This window comes from Empidonax traillii, unplaced genomic scaffold (assembly GCF_003031625.1).
Source record: "Empidonax traillii isolate 1590-97213 ecotype Southwest subspecies unplaced genomic scaffold, ASM303162v1 scaffold290:size645333, whole genome shotgun sequence".
NCBI classification, from domain to species: Eukaryota; Metazoa; Chordata; class Aves; order Passeriformes; family Tyrannidae; genus Empidonax; species Empidonax traillii.
Genome location: NW_020955483.1, coordinates 368328 through 383540, shown reverse-complemented (window position 1 = coordinate 383540; position 15213 = coordinate 368328). Strand labels below are relative to the sequence as shown.

General features: G+C 40.1%; 1 protein-coding gene across 4 annotated transcripts in view; it reads right to left on the bottom strand.

Annotated features, from left to right (window-relative positions):
• Window positions 1-215: 215 nt before the first annotated feature.
• Window positions 216-15213, bottom strand: part of TET2 (tet methylcytosine dioxygenase 2) — a 69858-nt gene continuing 54860 nt past the window's right edge. For 2 of the 4 annotated variants that reach the window (XM_027890499.1, XM_027890501.1), the window contains 7 exons: window positions 13631-13724; window positions 12333-12541; window positions 11404-11554; window positions 9667-9756; window positions 6925-7062; window positions 5244-5604; window positions 216-3949 (listed from right to left, as the gene is read on the bottom strand). In XM_027890499.1, coding sequence (XP_027746300.1) covers window positions 2523-3949; window positions 5244-5604; window positions 6925-7062; window positions 9667-9756; window positions 11404-11554; window positions 12333-12541; window positions 13631-13724 — 2470 coding nt within the window. In that variant the 3' untranslated portion in view covers window positions 216-2522. The remainder of the gene's footprint in view (window positions 3950-5243; window positions 5605-6924; window positions 7063-9666; window positions 9757-11403; window positions 11555-12332; window positions 12542-13630; window positions 13725-15213) is intronic. The other 2 variants (XM_027890500.1, XM_027890502.1) reach the window with 2 other exon arrangements.

The window sequence follows — 15213 nt, the reverse complement described above, 5'->3', positions numbered from 1 at the left end:
AAACTTTATCTTACAGTATATTGCACAAGATATATCTGGGACATGGAGGTTTGCATGTTTAGGGAAGCCCTTGTACAGACTGTACCTTTTTATATTTTATTTTATTTATTACAGTATCCGAGAAGCCTTGTTTAGAGAGTGACTTGAACAACTCTAGCAAACAGTCACTTGCCAAACCCCTGCCTTACATTTTTCCCTTTAATCAGCTCAGTGCATTCTACTTTCTTTTTGTTTATTCCTTTGAAACAGTCAAAACATTCTAAATCTCTTAAACACTTCCATTACAATAAAAAGAGCTAACGAATTTACAAAATTAGTTTTAGTTACACAATACATGTACAAGAAAAATAAGAGAAGGGATTCAAAAGAAAAGCATTAAATCCCCGAAAAAAAGGAACAAAACAAAAAAACCCAAGAATAATATATTTAACCTACAACAGCTTTACATACACACAGGTGACACGTTGGCATAGGAGAACATGAGCTGAAATATCCCTGAATTTTTAGAACCAAAAAAAAAAGGAAGAAAAAAAAAAGTTGAAGTTCAAGTTATACTTGCTAAAATGTCAAGTATCGAGATTTTTTTTTGTTTAGTTTTTTTTATTTGTTTGTTTTTTCAAAGGCTATTGGGGGAAAAAGATGGTATACAATATATAAACTTTCACACTCAGTTCAATATCCTATTGCCAAACTAGTGTTGAGGTATATGACAAGTAGGAACATCACTCAAACCTTTTAATGTATTTTTAGCTCACATTATGATATATTTGTAGCAGGCTGAGTAGCACCATGATGTGAATTCAGCTCAAAACCCAAATATATATAGATTTAATATTTTTACAGTACTAAAATACTAAAGCATTGCGTTAAAAAAAGTTTTGTTTACAATTTAATTTACTATACAACTCTCCTGCTTTTTTTTTTTAATAGAAATTAATGATTTAAAACCACCACAGCAAGCCAGCTGCCTATTTTTTTTTTTCTATTTAATCAACGGAATCACGCAGAACTAACCCTGTTTCATTCATCTCGTGTAGGCATCGGTCTGCTCAATCTTCCTGGAAAAGAGGACACTTGCACCGAGAAATGACTTGCACCACAATGTACATAATTATCAACACAAAAGCAATCTGCCATTCGGTATTGGGGGAGCGTACAGATCTCTAAAAACAGCAGAAGCCCAAGCTAACTAGTTGTAGTTTGTCGCATGCTGCTAATTATTACCTGTGGTTAATATAAAATTCTTTCCTTAAAACTGTACATATTTGAGCAATGAACTTGTCATAATAATTGTAGAAAACAGTTTACAGTATAGCTGTGTGAGATGAGCACCAGAAAAAAAGATGTGTTTTGTGTACTAAAGTATTCCCTTATATCCAGTAAGCCCCATTTTTATCATAACTGACTGTATTAAAAATGGATATGTAGCCCACTAGCAGATGCATGGCTAAACCAAAAGTATTTAAAAGCTTTTTTAGTTTAAAAAAATTATCTTTGCATTTTAAAATCAAAGTAAACTCTTTTTTTTTTTTTCCTTTTTTAATGTCTTAGTACCTTAGCATTGTTCAAGTTGCCAAGCTTAGGTAGACAAAGTGCTTTTGAAACACTATTTAAAAAAAAATATCTCTCTCTCTCTATTTTATTGTCCTTTTCTAGGACTTGACTGGATGAACAAAATCCAGAGGTCTCTGTAATTCCCATATGTTAAAAAGTAAGCTTATTTTAACACCAGGTAAATTCAATACATACATGAATGAAAAGGTCCTCCCTGTTTCTGAAGAACATTTGACTACATCATTGACATTTTGTTATAAAGGCATTAACTGTTCGACTGATAAAATAAAGACACCATTCTCTTCGATAGCACCATGGTTTTAGAATATTCAAACAAATTCAGTGTTTTGCTATTAGTTATGTTTTATACTTATCTACTTTGTTAAATAAAATCAAAAGACTAATAAGATTACAGTAAAAACTGCATGTTAAAAAGCCATAATTCCAGTATTTCAGTACATCATAGATTCAGCACCAGATGTTATTTTAAGATTCCTGCAGCTGTAATACTACAGTATTATTTTTTAGGGTTTTTTTTTTTGCTCCTGTTCCATGACTATGCAACCTTGATGACATTAAAAGTGGCCACAGATGCGCAAAACTGTAAGAAAAAAAAAAATCCATTTGCAGATTATCTCTTTCAGTAATGGAGTCAGTGTTCTCAAATGCAAATTGTGAAACACTTTTTTGTTGTTTGTTTTTTTGTTTTTGTTTTTTTGCATAGGATGCTTTGGTCTTGTTTCCTACGTGCCATCTGTGACCACTTAAAAACCAGTGGAAAACAAGTGCGCTTGTGAGATTACCTCTTTTTGCTGGTGTGGTGAGGCTTTTTCCACCGATGAGTTCCGTGAGAACACTGTTTTCTTCTCCACCCTTGCCTTCCCCAGAACCTAAAGAACTACCGCCCTGCTGACAAGGTGTTTTCTTCGGACGAGGTAACCAGCAAAGGTGTGAAGTCAGATGTGAAGTCAGATGTATCGGTTGTAAGGCCCTGTAACCCGTGTAAAGGCATATGGAGATGTAGTTACTGTGGAGTCCGTGGTGACCGACAGTGTCCTTTGTGCAAGAGACTTGATGAAGCGCACGTAGGTTGGCTCAGAGGGTTCGTGTGGCTCCGTGGGCTCCCGCTTCGCTTTTTTGCCGTGGGATTTCTGAGGCACGTAGTCTGGGCCGTACTTCTCACACTCCTCTTCCTTCTCTCTTGCCTTCTCAGCCATCTTTGCTTCCCACAGAGCCAGACCGTGTTTTGGCTCATTCATGCTCTTGTGCTGGTAAAAGACAAGGGATATTCTGGTGGGATGGTTCCTGTTGGGGTTTTTTAAGGGAGTCGTTGCGTGGAGCTCACGTTTTGCACACTCTATGAGAATTGACCCATGAGATGGAGCAACTGCCACTCCTCCAATTTCTGGATCCAGAAAGTTCTGCTCACTATCTGACCAGACTTCATCGGGATCCTCTGCTTTTTCTGGATTCAGCACATCAGTTTTATCTAAACCACCCTGGGGAGTAGTCCTGTCATGGTTTTGACCTGGAAGCATGTTAGACAAACCATTAACTGCATGTGAAATGATTTCATTATCCTTATTTTGGAGGTGCAGTGAATTAGGAGGACCACTGAACATACTTGGGGCAGAATGGTAGTCGTGTGGTAAATGAGGAGGGGGTTGCACGTGATGGTGTTCACTTGTTTTACTCATGGAGGCGTAATCCATGCTCAGGTTACTCAGATTAGATTTTAACCTTGAGGCAACCTCCATAAAATGACCATTGGCCTCATGGGTGGAGTAAGAGGAAAAAGACCCTACGTGGTGTACGTTAGGTCTGACGGTGCAATTACTGAAGGAGTCTACCTGCATATTTTGGTTTCCATAATTCAAGTACTTGGGACCAAAACTCTGGTTATTCCCAAACCTATGCTGGTACAATGTTTGAATGGGTGGTAGGCTTAGTTTAGACATATGGTCTTGACTCTGGCAACCATACAAGTCCATGTGCTGATGCTGGGAAGGGTAGGAGCCCAAGTAAGAGGGGCAGTTGTCCATAGGTATGTTTCCATTGCATTGGTAGGGTGGATATTGGTTATTTTGACTTAATGATCCCGAATAAGGGTTCATGGGACTGGAAGAATTCAAATAAGACCCCACAGGCTGTGATGAGGTTGTATAGAGGTTCATGGGACTGGACCCTCCGTAGGGATCTGAAGTGTATGATGAGTTTGGATAAGCATTGGCTGGATTAGGCAACCTTACATAGAGATTTGCAGAACCTGAACCCGAGTACGAATTAATAGGATTTGACTGAGGGTTGTGAGGGAGAGTGCGCTGTGGGTGCTGCTGCTGCTGCTGCTGCTGCTGCTGTTGTTGTTGTGTGGCTGGTCCTGAAAGACGTAAAAGATCTGTAGATGTGAAAAGGAAAAAAACAAACAACCACACAACAAACAGCTTTAGAAAAAAACCAAACCCAAACAACAACCCAAAAAATTACATACTTTATATGTCTTTTCATGACATGTATCTATGAAATACCTAAGAAAAGTATATCATATGATGCATGAACAGAGACTCCCTTTCTCATACCTCAAACACAGTCCTTTAAGACGACGAATAAATACTAAGGCTACTCTTCTTTTTTGGCAAATATCCAGCGGGATCAGATGTTAGTGGCAATGGGGAAAAGAGGACAGTGCAATCTGTTCAGAGTCACATGCACAAAATCCAAAGAGTTGAATCCTCTTTTAAGTGGTCCGCGAAGGGGAGCATCAAAGTGCTCCCAAACAGCCACGCACAAAATTACTTCCTTTTCCCCAAGAATATCTAATTCTTCTTATCTATATGAATAGAACTGTCTTCAATATATGTCCCTAGCTTCATGTAAAAAAACAACATTCACTGACAGACAGAACAGTGCAGCAGTAAGTGAGATTAACTGAAGTCATAAGAGCAAAAATATCATTCATTAAAGTGCTATGGCATCGTTTCATGGTCACAACCCTATCCTGGGTCATGGGACAGCTGACTTCTATTCATAGGTATTTCAGTGACCTTCTGGGTGGCCTTGGATGGATTGCTTTTTTCCTCTCTGAGAAAACTGCTGTAACAATAAGTTGGTCCTGATGAACCCCTTTGCTCAGGACTCTGAAATCTACTGCCAGGGATTGTTGAGTGGATTTTTAAGCTCTTACTCCACTATGGAAAACCTGTTCTGCTTTTGGTCTTGAGGCAGAGTATAAATAGTGGTAAAGAGGTTATGCTTGAATCCCCTCAAATTAGGAGGTTCTCTGTTACAGTGGCAGACATCGAGTGATGTGTAGGTCATTCTTTGGCAGCAGCATCACACACTTCTCTTCATGGCTTCTAGCACTATTAGTCTTTTAAAGATACGTTACAATACACTGGATGACAAGCAGAGTTTGCTTCCAGATTTCTACAGGTGTTAACTATCCAACAGTAAAGGATTTCTCATTGCAACTTTATTTTTTTTTTCTTCTCCGGAGCTGTACCAAATTCAGCATTCTAGTATTTATAAATATACAATATTGATATTCACTTTCAAGAATTCTCTCGCCTTTTTACTTCAATACGTTCTTGGGCTGAAAATAATGGTTTTTCTTGAGACTGATTACAAATGGCCCTGGTTTCTAGGTAGTTTACCACTGTTGATAAAGATCCTGACCATATTCACGTGTTTACCTGCTAGCTGCTTTGCATGACCTCCCGCTTCAGAGTTGCCTTGCTTGTTGCGCGCTGCAGCAGACTTCTCCCTCTCAGCTTTGCTAGACCCATTCTCCAAGGAGGAAAGCTTTTCTGCAGCTGCTTTCTTTGCTTCCAACTTCCTTTGCCGACAGGTCTTAACGGGCTCTGCTAACATCCTTACTTTTCGGCGAAAGGAGGTAAGGACCTGGATGCTGCCGTTCCTCTTCTTCTCCTCCTGGCCTTCAACACTTCCAAACTCATCCACATCAGAGACTTTGTACAACGGGAGCACGTGGAGCTGCTCATCTTCTGGTGTTTGGCCAATTTCACGATTGTCTTCTCTAGTTAGTGTGCAAACCTGTAGGAAGGGTGTATTAGAGATCTGAAACAATGTGTCTGCATTTTGCCTTGCCCTGCCACTGTCAGCATCAGCATCTGGCAAGCTGCTTGTAAACTACAAGTTTCTGTGCAATTTCTGCATATCACAAGCCTGCAATTTCATTCCTTGCATTACTCTGCTGGACAGTGTTAAAAGAAACACAAGGTATATATATTTAGTTCTCTTACTTGTGCTGAAATGGACATTATAGTTAGGGACCACTCTAATGTGAAATAAACTGTGATCCACTGTGCTGAGAGCTAAAGTAGGGGGACCTGGGACTTTGTACTCACCTGAAGATTTTTTTCACTATAATACCTATTAGAGATAGCGTGCATTGTATACTGGCATTGTATTTCATTCCCAATCAGTGGTAGCTGCCAAGACTTTGCGAAGGAGCCAATTACTATAATGTTAATAATAAGATTTAAGAAAGTTACTGTTGTGTCATGCAGCAAGCTCGTTGTAGTAGTTCCAGCTAAAACAGGTGTTGGGTGGATCTTGGTGGAAAAAGAGGCTGATGGACATATTCTGCAGCAAAATCATTACATTAGGAGGAAAGCTCAGCTGGAAATGTATATTGTATTGGTGGTGATTAACTTGACAATTAAGTCAGATGCTGGAAACAGGAAAAATTTAGTTGGAATTAAAGAGGCAGACACTCTACTTGGTTGTAATAAGAGCTGCACTGTGAATCTAGGTAGTTGTATTGTCACGGAGAGAGTAGGCAAGGAACAGAACTAATCCAGTGCACAAAGAAAACCAGCTTGGTATTCTGGTATCTTCTACAGCTTTTGATGTACATGCTAGAGATCAGAACTTAAGAGAGTAAAGGGTGCATGCACGATGCAAAGGATGGCAAGGCTTGCAGACTTTCTGCTAATCCCAAGCAGGAATAAAATTCAAAACTTTCAAAACTCGCTTGGAAAGAAGGTATTTGTTTCTACTTGATTAGAAGATACAATCCAAAGTTGTTAGAAGTGTTTCAAGGGGACAAATCTAAATCATTTTGTGGCAGCAACACAGAAACAGGCATTTCAACCCTGCTGGGACCTTCTTTCCATTGTCTTCGCAGTTCCTCTTTCACCAGTTCTGTATTAAACCTTTCTTTAATACAGCATCTCAGTTGAAAGATAAACTGTGTAGGGGATAGTAAGCTAGCTCAGTTACTTCTTAATGTTTCTGGGATTTTTAGCAATCTGCATTAGGCAAGTGGAAATTTAAACAGGCGGGAGATAATGTATCAAAGACACGAGGTGAGTGCCGGAGTAAGGAGGCTGTTGCACATCACAGACTTACCAGTGTGCTCCCGTTCTGCATGTTGTGCAAGTCTCTGTGAGCATGAGCACAGAAGTCCAGGCAGGCAGTGACCCCCGAGAATGGGCGACCTTCTTTTAAACCCAGGCGACACTCGGGTGCTCTGTGTTCGTACTCGATCTGGAGAGACAGGACAGGTTTCACTGCAGCCGAGCTGGATTCTCCAGTATCAGCACCCAACTAGCAATGAATGCTCGGCTGTGACAATGTGCAGGTCTCCCTAACATCTTGGAGGTGACAACAAACAGATCTTGAAGGCAAATCAAATGAAGCAATTTGATGGCAATTTCGTATCCATGCTTTATTCCTTGCTGCTTTGTTCCCTGTTACCTTCTCTGGCATGATTGTGAAATTAGCCAATAATACTTTTCCTCGTGTATTACTTTTGATTTTCTGCCAGGGGTTGGTGTTCTTACATGACAAATGCAGTGCACGGTTTCCGTGACTGGCACTGTGAGAGTGATATGTTTGTGTAGACTGGAAGCATACCAAGCTTTTAAGGGAAAATGGCTTTAGAAAACTGACTTCAGAATGACTTCATGAAAAATAATAATTTGCTTTTTGATTTGTAATATTTTGGCATGTCAAACATGTATTTCATTAGCTTAAGTACAACTCTAACCCCTGACTAAAGAGAACTAGAGAGAATTCAGTGCAGACAGTATTTTGTACCCATGCACTCCTTATTAAGGAGATTTATAAAGAATTCATAATGCAACAATAAACCAAACACAGAAAGAAAGGATTTTGTAATGGAAGATCAAGCCTTAGAAAAATGATGGTTTCATATTTTATTTAGAAAATTAAAAAAATGAAACCACATTTGTAAAATGCTTTGCTGAAATTCCTGAACCTTTCAAGAGAATGCACAAAACATCTACACTTAGTGGAACTTAATGGATCCCATTTTAAGTTAAGGTTAAATTAGAAGTTCTGCCAAGTTTTGATTCAACATCACTAGAAATACATCTAGTTTACTCACACACATTTAATTTTTATATTTGAATTTTTTACTTCCCTGGAATCTGAAAATAAAAGCAGAACAAAAGTTGAAGTGCATAAACTTCTTCGGAATTAAAGCGAGTGGTCTGAAATGGTAGCCAGACTGTAACTGTCTGATTATAGTATATTGGTACAACTGCTCTCTGAGATATTCTACTGGGTCCAGTTGGGAAAGCAGACCCTTTAATCCAAAAGTCATCCAGATTTGGATTAAAATATATCCAGGAATTTGAAATTTCAGAATTTGAAGAAGGATTGGTTTTAGGGCTTTTTGTTTTCAGAACCTTTTACAGTATCATGCAAACTAGAACTTGATAATCTCTTGTTAAAGCCACTGACCATCGCTTGATGATGGTTTCCCCACAAATACAAGGTCTGTGTGAAACTCCTGAAATAGGCCAAACTATATACATGCCTTATCACATAAGGTAAAAATTGAAACTTGTAAAAACATGTATTTTCAACAAATGCTGGGGAGGACCACAGCTTACTTGGAGAAAAGTTCTTTTGTGAATTTTTGTGGGAAAAGAAAAGCAGCCCGAGCAAAGAACTATTTTATTGTTCACCACCCCCTCCTTTTTTCTTCTTCCTCTTCCTTTTTTCTCTTGCAGCGTGTCTCTCAGATATTTGGACAGATAACCACAACTAGTGGGCACACAGCCATAGTTTTCTCCATAGTGAGTCTTCAAATATTATCTGATCAGGTGAGTGAAGCTGGGAAAGTCTGTACTGAATCTGCTTACCCTGTCTAGCTGCTACTGAATATGCAGTAAAGGAGTGAATTTTTCAGTAGATAATAATGGACAGTTCTGTGTTGGTTTACTGTTTCTGCTACAGTTGGAAATCTGTCTTTTGCTGGTTGCTACAGCATCATGTTGTCAACAGGAAAGCATGATGATGTCACAGGTTGCAGCAGATGTTGATAGTTTGGAGACTGTAAGTTCTGTGAATGTTTGTAACAGTCGGGCACCCAAGCAATGAAAACGAAGGCCAGCAGTTATGTGTCTGCAAGTAGTAGGTTGTCAAATTTTGATGTAACTATCTGAAAGACGTTTAGTAATGAACTGTAGATGAGACACAGCCACACTGGTAACATCATCAAAGCTCTGAATGTGCTTGTGTCTGCAAACACTTGATTCACAAATACGCGCACACAATCCCCTCATGCAACAAGGCTGGTGCAGGTGCTTGTGTGCATACACAGGGCTCAGTGTGTTCAAATATAAAACTTCCCTTAAAAAGCATGTTTATCATGGCTGATGATAAACTGATGGCTGATATGGTTTTGGTGAAAATGAAATTCATCTACTGCTTGAGAGAGCAGAAGTTAAACTGTGGCCTCAGGACCGGAATGCAGTACAGTACGCTGCCTTCTGGCACTGTTGCCAATCTCACACCATCTTCATGGCAGTTTTGCTAGTTTAGCTGGTAACTCATGCTAAACCCAGAAATTTGTGTGTTAGAGCTGAAGAGTGAAGTAATTTTACTGTGTTGATGTAGTGAAAAGATTAGTTCTATTTAGTGGACCAAACTCTGCTAGTTTCACTTGTGAAAGCATTTTAAGTGGAATTGTTCATTTCCATTTGTCTTTTCCCTGCTGACAAAGAAATGCTGGCACAAAACGTGCATAGTGGTTTGTTGCAAGGCTGAAGTGCTAGGAAGTGTGGTAAAAATCAGGTTATTTCCATGACTTCTCCAATTTGTTTTTTCCCCCTATCATACCTGGTTGTTATATGCATCGGGTGCAAGCTTCTTGTACGTAGGTGCCATCAGGGTAGACAGATTCTGCAAATTGGATTCTAGTTTCTCTTCCTGTTAGGAGATGAAATAGAATTCAATGACATTTCCATACTGTATGTCTGGGATCTAAGCAGGTAGGCTCTTTACACAGTTACGTTTACACTGATGCTTGTGCAGAGGCCTAGACCATTATCATTCTTGATTAGACAGTAACTCTTGTGAATCTCCTTTTTAATTTTACTGTTCCACGGCCCTTAAAGGAATGAAGCAGTTACAGCAGAGTAGTAGGATCTTTGCAAGAGGGTATCATACACTGTTCTCATAATTTGTTTTATATTAAGAAGAATCACATTCTCCATCACAGAGGTGTTTAAATCTAAGTGTGGTAATCCTCATTATTTTTCCTATTGGAGTTTTGGGAAAATAATACCCTTCAGAAAGCTTGAGAGATATAACATCAGAATGGTCCATCAAGTAAACCTGGCTAATTTACGAGTTTTGCACATTGCAGTGACAGCACTTTGACACACTGAAATATCTTTATATGCAGCAATTCAAAAATATTGTAATATTTCACCCTTCAAAAACTTCCCAGTTCTTAAGCAATGAAGTATCATGGATGTGTCTACTAACTGGTGATATGGAGGTAGGAATTACCACACTTCTTTTTTTCTATAAGATATACACTCTCAAAATAAAGGACTCTTTAAAAATAAAGCAATAATAACATACTCCAGAGTTGTCCCCTATCCTCTCAGGATGAGAATCCCAAATTCAAGCCCTCACTTTGTAAAGCCCTTATTTTTAATTTCAAGCGCATAAAGAACAGTGGCATATTGGAGTAGTATACTTGTTTTTAGTAGTGTTTGTATTTTGGAAGGGTGTGAAGAACTATGAAAAACCAGGTTTCAGAGAGGCATGTGTTTGGTGCATTAAAAGTTTGTAGCTCCTACTATGGGATCATAGTGGCTGCTGCAGGAATTTGGAGCTTTTGTATGGCCTGTAGGTTACCATTTGTTAATGTAACTTCTAGTTTTTATTGGTGAGACTCCTGTTTTTGCTGACTAAATTTGCATGTGCTTGCCAGAAACCAGACTGGGCCACTGGAGCTTCACATGACTTGTTGGAGGTGTCCAGGAGTTGCTGCAGTCATAAGTTTAGAGGTATCTTGTGTCCAGGCTAAGGTCAGTGTCTGTTACTCTGACTCATTTTCAACATTTGCCAGTTTGCTGTGACACAGAGTCCAGTCTGGAAACATTCAGTGGGGCAGGACTTTATGTAGAATGAGTCTTCCCATCCTCTTCTTCCTATTGTCCTCTCAGAGTTTCATCATGTTTTTCTCCACTGAACCAGTCTGCTCTGGTTCCCAGTGGCAGTGTTATGTGCCATTAGTTGGTAAACCTTCCACTGTGCCACTGGGGAACGCCCAACTGCAGGCCTAATACAGCCAGAATTATTCAGGCAGTGCCCTCTCCTTTAACTGTGAAAGCCTGCAAACATGGTTTCAAGTCTCAGGGCTTTTACCAGCTGTCAGAATTTGGACAGTCAATTCAGCTGGCTCAGTGACTGAAATCAGTCAGTTTTGACTGGCAGTTATTTAATTACCTTACTTGTACACCATCCAGGGAGGCCCCTGCTCTCTTGTACTGTATCTCTATTTATAGAGTGACAGAAAACATTTCCCTGCAAATGAGGCTCGTTTTAGAAATGGACACTAACCTCTTTTGGGTCGTCCCCCATCAGCTTAAACTTTCTTGGAATCTTGCTTCTGGCAAACTTACAACCATTGTAGTACATGCTCCAGGAGCAACCAAAGGAAAATGAAGCACCACAAGTTTCAGGGTCCAGCCCTTGACATGCACAAGTACGCCTAGAAGAGAAGAGAACACAGCTGTTAGCAGCAGACAGGTCACCCTGGGGCATTCCTGCAGTGGGCTTTGGCGCTCTGCCAGCTCTGGGGGGAATCAGGGATACAGATCGTCTTCCATCGGTAAAAGATGAAGAAACGGAAAAGGGAGGTTTACACACTATAGCAAAAAAATTTATCAGTGAATAATTTCATGGTTACAAAGCTGGGTCTGTGGGGTTTGTACATCTCTGTGAGAAACCTGGCTTTGCTCAGAAGAGGGTATGTTTGCTTTGTATGTTTGCTGTGGTGCCTTGTTAGGTACTGATATTCATGGCACCGGAGGGGCTTATGCTGCCACCATTGCAAGGATGTGGGAGCCCTCCGGCAGAGGCTAAGCAAAAATTTTTGAAATATGACTCTACCCATGATGTCAAAGTAACATACAGTGACAGCCATGGTAATTTTGGTCTACATGTCCTTGTCTCTCAGAAAGGCATGGGAAAACGATACAGTGCAATTTCCTTAGATTGAGGCTGGCTTCCGTAGGCTTACAGTATGATTTAGTGCATCTAGCTTTTATTTCAGGGTTGAAATATCTGCTATCCTGGCCTCTGCCGAGATGCTTCACAAGTCTGGGAAGATGTTTTTCCCTATTTATAGGAATGTTCATTTTGCTCTTCTTGCAAGGTTTGCGGGCTTTCAGACCACCTGAAATAGCTGGGAAGGTTATACGTGTTTCAGGGTAATAGCACAACGATGGGGCTGCAGGTTTGGTGAGCACCCCCTCTGCTCCACTTACTCTTCGTTTAGGGCGCACCGCCGGTTCGTGAGCGTGCCGTACTTCCTCAGGGTGTCCGTGAGTTCGGAGTAGAGCTTGTCAGCCAGGCTTGTTGGGATTCCCTCCCAGACCAGGATGAGAATCACGATCACGGCTGTCTCACACGTGTGGCCTGCTCGCTCGCGCACCAAGCAGAGTAGCTTTTCCTCCGGACTGCTTCTGCGGACTACCTGCATGCACAGCAACACACACCCCAGAGCCCCAACACAAATGGTGCATTTCTTAATGGGAAGAGCAGGAGTAGGAAACCTCAGCATCAGTGTGTGTGTGGGGACATTACTTCTACTTTTGTCTTCCTCTTTGTTTCTGGCACTTCGTGATGTGGGCCAGGGCTACCCTTTCTGTTTAATGAAGCTGACTCTAAGAGGTTGACTGATGGCATGGAAAGCTGTGGTGGAAAACAGCTTTGTAAAGGTATTGCCCTTGCTCTGATTCTGCAGGAATACTCTCCTGAATCTGTGTTATGGTTGTGGTCCAGTCTGATTGGTGAGCAAAAGGAAGTGAGTAGTGAGGTGTCTCCCTGCAGAGAGTTGGATGGTGGGTGGACACCTGTGCTTAGAGGCAGGAACTGGACATGGAAGCTCCCTCCCCTTCCAAACTTAAACAGCTAAATTTGTGATCAACCTCACAGTTTTGGGACTTGCTCTTACTACATACAGACATTACAGTGATGAGAGCAAAGCAGTAGATGTTTCTCAAATAAAACAGGATCCTTCCAGTAGCATAAGCAATAAGAGCATTTCTGAAAAAAAAAGGTGCAGTCTGGCAGGCATAAAGATTATAATAATGTATCAGTTTTTCCTCATCTTGTCTTTCCCCAGCCGATCCAAACCGCTCAGTAATTTGTGCCAAAGTACAACAGTGTTTGACAAGAGGATGTCCTAACACCTCTCTCAAACTGGGAGTATTTTAAAACACCCTATTTTATAAAAACATTACAGTGTGCATTTACTGGACTTACTTGTAAGCTAAAATTAAACAGCAATGCAGATGTCTGGTGTTGTGAATCTCAAATCTAAGCAAAAGTTGCCTTCTTTCTTAGGTTTCATACCTTCAAGCCAAATTTTATTCTCGCTGTTCTCCATGCAACAAGTAAACAGAGTGAGAGGTGGGTGGGAGCAGGCTACAGGCACCCTGTAGTAGTGCTGCCATTGAGCTATTCTGAGTTTCATAGTGTCAGCTTACAGAAGGCCATGTCACTGCTGTCAGCTTACGTGAACCATCATACTGAACTAGATTAATTTGTGTACATCACTTACCCATTTAGCAATCGGACATCCTTGAGAACTTTTGCCTTCTTTCCCAGTGTAGACAACCCTCTCAATCCTTATAGCTTTACCCTTCTGTCCAAATCTTAAACAAACAAAAAAATATGTACAATAAGCAGATTCATTTGGTTCTGTATGAACACTGAAAAGATGGAGCACATTTGCCAGTCTTGTCTTCAAAAAATAAACTATGAATTACAGGGAAAGGTGTGCAGTGTGGTTTATCTTGCTGATTTTATTAGAGTAGTGTATTGATACATTAAGAGAGGCAAATGTCTTTATACATCACATGTATGGGTAAAAATTTTCAATATTACATGAATATTCCCAAACTTTTTAACCATTTCTTTAGAGCACTTGTTATAGATGACATTTTGAAAAGTGGATTTAAAAAAAATACCTATTTTGGAGAGGAATTTTATATTTTCTTTCATTTCTGGGTGAAAGCTTTTTCTCTGACATGTACATAATTAGGTTGTCATGGAACAACTGGCATGCAGTAGTCACTCTGCTGATTTTCTGTGCTTGTTTCTGGCTTAGATAAAGTGAATCAGTTAAGTCATGATTAATTTGCATCCTATCTATTTTATTTACTTCATCATCTGCTCATAAATTGTTACTTATTTACTTCTACCCAACTTCTATACTCCAGTTAGGATCCCAAGGTGCCCTCAAATGATGCCATTTGTGTGTGTCTTTTAGTGGGCAAGCTCAGCTCTCGCTGAAGCATTTAGTCAGGGTGGTTATGCTGTCAAGGCAGAATCCAGCTCCATGTGCAAGGAGAGCTCTTACCCAGAGCAAATGGGATCTGGCTTCCGTGTCCTCTAATGGACCAGGTGGAAATATGTCGCAAACACCAAGTGAGGCAAATCTTGACTCGGTAACAAGTGTCAGACCTTCTGGGCTGTTTGCATCTCAGGTCTCAGGGGAGGCCAAGAGACAGAAAGTGCAGTGACTGCAGCGTTACAGACTGAGCTGTGAATTACTGAGTGTCACAGACTCAGCTGCATGTTGGGGACTGGGCAGACTGCACTTCCATCACCATTTCTTGAATTCTGCCACTCTCATTGGCGTTACCTTTTTCTATTTAATAGCCAAGAGTGAGGACTAAATCCCTCAGTCTCCTTGTTCTTTGCCTGTTACCTATAGAGCAGTCAAGATAGATCCTTCCTGTTATGCAGCCATTTAATGATGCCTTGGGAACTTCTGACCTTTTTTCCCCTCTTGTTTTTGCACTAAAATCTTGGTGACATATTTAAGGGCCAATATTTGTATTTAAAGCTTTGTCCTGTCAAGGAAATGAAAAATGCTAATTTTTAGATGTGATCTTATTGTGAAGTTTCAGTGTCACAGGAAATTATACAAATAAAATCTAGTTGTAGTACACGTGTTCTGCAGGCAACTGTTAGGTCACTTTTTCCTACTTAGGCTTGGATATTAGTATTTATTTGCTTCTTTAATTAACCACATTAAAAAAAACATTTTTAAATCTTAACATTTTCTATCAGTTTTTTAATCTGCATTGCAGGACAACTGTGAAGATGCCTCTATAGAAATATGTTGTACATTACACA